This window comes from Drosophila tropicalis, unplaced genomic scaffold (genome assembly GCF_018151085.1).
Source record: "Drosophila tropicalis isolate 14030-0801.00 unplaced genomic scaffold, ASM1815108v1 contig_1113, whole genome shotgun sequence".
NCBI lineage: Eukaryota > Metazoa > Arthropoda > Insecta > Diptera > Drosophilidae > Drosophila > Drosophila tropicalis.
Window position 1 is genome coordinate 3,451 of NW_027172482.1, and position 4,608 is coordinate 8,058.

The window sequence follows — 4,608 nt, forward strand, 5'->3', positions numbered from 1 at the left end:
GACCATTACAAAGTCCGAAGGGCATACGTACATATTCAAACTGGCCATCAGGGGTTACAAAGGCAGTATATTTGATCGAGTCTGGGTGCATTTTCACATGGTGGAAACCGTTCTTCAAGTCCAGGATAGTGAAGAATGACTTGCCACCCAGATGTTCAATGCAATCATCTAACAGAGGGATCGGAAAATGATCTCGAACTGTAATTTTGTTTAACGGCCGGTAATCTACACATTTCCTCATTGTGTTGTCCTTTTTCCGGACAGGGACAATAGCGGCAGCGTAAGGAGAACTACTGTGGCGAATGATGCCAGCTTTCAAGAGATCATCACAAATCTCCCGCACTTCGATGCGTTCGTGGTGCGACAGACGGCGGGGGGCGGCAGAAAATCGGAGTTTGGCTAGTCAATTCTATTTTCATCTCATAGTTCATGGGCTTGACTAAATCTGGATTAACCTGTACGTATGAAGTGGAAATAATAGACTTAAGGGCTGCGGTTTGCTCTTCCCGTAACGTGGGCTCTATATCAAAATCTAACTCACTGACAGCCGGGAGCTCAATGGCATTTATCGTCATGAGTGCATCATTTAGTGTTTCCGAAGGTACGGCAGAAGTTTCTAGAAGGGGAGAATCAGACAACAATTCGGCAGACACAATCTCATTCCTGTCGTGCGGTAGTACCGCTAGCTCTTTCCTCAATATATTAAAAGACTTCAGAACAGCAATAACTTTTGGATTTATACATTCAGTCGGTTTGTTCATGAGTATCAATGATTCTTTTTTATATTTCAGTTCTTTCATTTTACAGAGTCTAATATTATTTTTATACAGGAGATCTCTGCCTATGATCATCGGCAGTTCAGTTGCTTGGTTCGCCAGGACTTCAAACGTATGTATTGTCTGTGTGTTGCAGAGGTTAATCCTACACTGGACTTGGCCTAATGACATAAGTTGGTTGTTTCCTAACCCACGGCAGTTCAATTTATGGGGTCTAAGACGGCAGTTGGAAGGGACTTCAGAGTAACGTATAAAACTTTTAGGGCTGCCCGAATCAAGGAGAGAAAACATATCTATAAATTTCCTATCTTGCACTTCATCACAAACAAAAGCGACACTCACCCATTGTAGATGGTCTACTCGATCTCCCGAGTCATCAGCAGCGGCGGCAGCAGTGGTCTTGGTGGCATTACCGATCCGAGACGGGCAGTTCTTGTAGATGTGGCCCACTATGCCACACTTAAAACACGAATTCGGGGGTCGAATTGGTTTCGGGCATTGACTCTTGTAGTGCCCCCATCCCGAGCAGTTATAACATCTGGTTTCACTCATGGGGGAGCCAACCGATTTGTTTCCAGCATTGGTCGCTGGCTGCGCCTTCACGCTACTGCTTTGTTTGGAGGCGACAGCCTGTACTCGGATGCGCTCGTAGCGTTCCAGGAGTGGCTTCAGTTCCGCCATTGTCCGCGCTGAGTACAGCATGCCGACTCGAGTGGAGCTGTCCCGCAAACCATCGATAATCATATCGACCAGCTCATTCTCCGGAATCGGAGCATTCATAGCAATCTCTTGCATTTCAATCGCAAATCGTAGACATCCCTCGCCGGCCTTGATGCGCCGGCTCCGCAGAGCGTGATACACCTCCTCCGTGCTGCGCGAGCGTCCAAATTCTCGCAAGAGGATTGCCCTTAACTCCTCGTAGCTGTGCACCGACACTGTGCGCAGCAGCACCGCCGCCGTCCCTTCTAACATACGCCGGCATGCGACCAAACGTAGGCGATCGTTTAGCTGCAGGATTTCGAATGCGTCCTCCAGGTCGGTCAACCATTTTTTTACATCATACGCGGTATCCGCTGAAAACCGAGCCACCATGCTCTCGATGACACTCACGTCGCTGACTTGCTGCCTCGGTGCTCGGAATTCGTCCATCCCTTGCTGCAGTTTGAGGATTTGTTGTTGTAGCTGCAGCAACTCGTGTTGTTTCCGCAGCGTCACCAGTTGCTCATCCAAGCTGGGAGAAGCGGAAGCGGCCGGTGTGAGGGCGGCCTCGGCTGACGACACGGAAGGCACTAGAGCGGGCATCCCTTCCCATGGGTCCGCGTCGGGACCCGTAACGGGTGCGGCGAGTGAGGCCGCAGCCCGCATGGCAGCTATATAGCCAGTGGGCACAGCGGATGTGGCAGCTGCGGCAGGCACAGTCATAGATGCGGCGGCGGGTACAGCAGTGGCAGCGGCGGTGGGTAAAGCAGTGGCAGCGGGTACAGCCATGGCAGCGGGTGCACAGGCGGCAGCGGGTACAGCCGTGGCAGCGGGTACAGAGGCGGCGGCGGGTACAGCGGTGGTGGGTACAGCGGTGGTGGGTACAGCAGTGGCAGCGGGTACAGCAGTGGCGGCGAGTGTAGAGGCGGCAGCGGTTACGGCGGGGGCGAATATGCCAGCGGTTGGTTCAGCAGGGGTGCGTATGATGGCAGTTGGCCCAGCAAGGGCGAGTGTGGCAGCGGTTTGCCCAGCAGGGGCGGATGCGGCAGCAGCGGGCCCGGCAGGGGCGAGTGTGACAGCGGTTGGCCCAGCAGGAGCGGATTCAGCAGCGGCGGGCCCGGCAGGGGCGGATGCAGTAGCGGCGGGCCCGGCAGGGGCGGATGTGACAGCCGTTGGCCCAGCAGGGGCGGATGCAGCAGCGGCGGGCCCGGCAGGGGCGCATGTGGCAGCCGTTGGCCCAGCAGGGGCGGATGCAGCAGCGGCGGGCCCGGCAGGGGCGCATGTGGCAGCCGTTGGCCCAGCAGGGGCGGATGCAGCAGCAGCGGGCCCGGCAGGGGCGAGTGTGACAGCGGTTGGCCCAGCAGGAGCGGATTGAGCAGCGGCGGGCCCGGCAGGGGCGCATGTGGCGGCGGTTGGCCCAGCAGGGGCGGATGTGGCAGCAGCGGGCCCGGCAGGGGCGATTGTGACAGCGGTTGGCCCAGCAGGAGCGGATTCAGCAGCGGCGGGCCCGGCAGGGGCGCATGTGGCGGCGGTTGGCCCAGCAGGGGCGGATGCAGCAGCGGCGGGCCCGGCAGGGGCGAATGTGACGGCCTTTGGCCCGGCAGGGGCGGATGCAGCAGCGGCGGGCCCGGCAGGGGCGCATGTGGCAGCCTTTGGCCCGGCAGGGGCGGATGCGGCAGCGGCGGGCCCGGCAGGGGCGCATGTGGCAGCCGTTGGCCCAGCAGGGGCGGATGCAGCAGCGGCGGGCCCGGCAGGGGCGCATGTGGCAGCCGTTGGCCCAACAGGGGCGGATGCAGCAGCGGCGGGCCCGGCAGGGGCGCATGTGGCAGCCGTTGGCCCAGCAGGGGCGGATGCAGCAGCGGCGGGCCCGGCAGGGGCGCATGTGGCAGCCGTTGGCCCGGCAGGGGCGGATGCAGCAGCAGCGGGCCCGGCAGGGGCGAATGTGACAGTCTTTGGCCCGGCAGGGGCGGATGCAGCAGCGGCGGGCCCGGCAGGGGCGCATGTGGCAGCCGTTGGCCCGGCAGGGGCGGATGCGGCAGCCGTTAGCCCAGCAGGGGCGGATGCAGCAGTGGCGGGCCCGGCAGGGGCGGATGCGGCAGCGGCGGATCCAGCAGGGGTTCGTCTAGCAGCAGTTCGCCCGGCGGGGTCGAGCATGCCAACAGTTGGCCCAACATGGGCGGTTATGGCAGCAACGGGACCCGCAGGGGCGCGTGTGTCATCAGCCGGCCCAGCAGCGGCAGGCCCGGCAGGGGCGAGTGTGTCAGCCACGGGACCCGCAACAACACGTGTTTCGGCAGTTGGCTCCGCAGCGGCGAGCCCGGCAGGGGCGAGTGTGTCCGCAACGGGATTCGCAGAGGCGCGTGTTTCAGTCGTTGGCCCAGCAGATTTCGGTACTGCAGCGGCAGGCGCAGCCGCGGCGGCTCCAGTGGCCGCCGTTCCTTTAGCAGTAGTCACAGCAGTGGGTACATCCGCAGCGGTGGGCGTGGAGGCAGCCGTTCGAGATGACGAACGTGTGGTCTGCCGTGTCCCGAAATATGAATCTCTTCGGGTGGTCATCCCACTTCTGAGTTGTTACAACCTATTTATTTAACAAAAACGATAAAGATTAATTAGTATTTTTTGGATTTGATTTTGGTTTGTCCGCAGACGTCTTGTTCGTTTCGAGGCCGGAAGAAAAGAGAGCGACGCCGTCTCGTGCCTATCGAGAACTTATCGCTAACCTCGATACTTAGTACTAACAATCGATACTTATTACTAATAATCGATACTTATTACTAACAATCGATACTATAATACTGGTTTCGGTATATGCATGAGCATTTAACAGACATTGTAAATAATTGGAATCTTACACTTCAATTAAAGAATAAAGGTAAATTTACTTCTAGAAATGAAGTAGGTACAAGGTGCAGGGTTCACACTACAGACTCCATTTTGATTACACAGGGTGCCATCCTTTATATAGAGGCCGTACAAGGTACAGGGTCCACCCTACAGCCTCCATTTTTATTACACAGGGTGCCACTATTTATATAAAGGCCCTACAAGGTACAGGGTCCAACCTACAGCCTCCATTTTGATTACACAGGGTGCCATCCTATATATAGAGGCTATACAAGGTACAGGGTCCACC

The 4,608-nt window shown here is 57.6% G+C and overlaps 1 protein-coding gene across 1 annotated transcript; it reads right to left on the minus strand.

Moving 5' to 3' along the window:
* Positions 1 to 752: 752 nt before the first annotated feature.
* On the minus strand, positions 753 to 4,252 carry LOC137574259 (ice-structuring glycoprotein-like). Its single transcript, XM_068286473.1, has 2 exons — positions 1,119 to 4,252; positions 753 to 1,041 (listed from the first exon to the last, which is right to left on the minus strand). The coding sequence occupies exons 1-2, from the start codon at positions 4,029 to 4,031 to the stop codon at positions 1,036 to 1,038; spliced, it is 2,919 nt and encodes a 972-aa protein (XP_068142574.1). The 5' UTR covers positions 4,032 to 4,252; the 3' UTR covers positions 753 to 1,035.
* Positions 4,253 to 4,608: the final 356 nt, after the last annotated feature.

Excerpts from the sequence above, each read along its gene's own strand:
- LOC137574259 (XM_068286473.1), bottom strand. The coding sequence starts at position 4,031 with ATGACCACCCGAAGAGATTCATATTTCGGGACACGGCAGACCACACGT.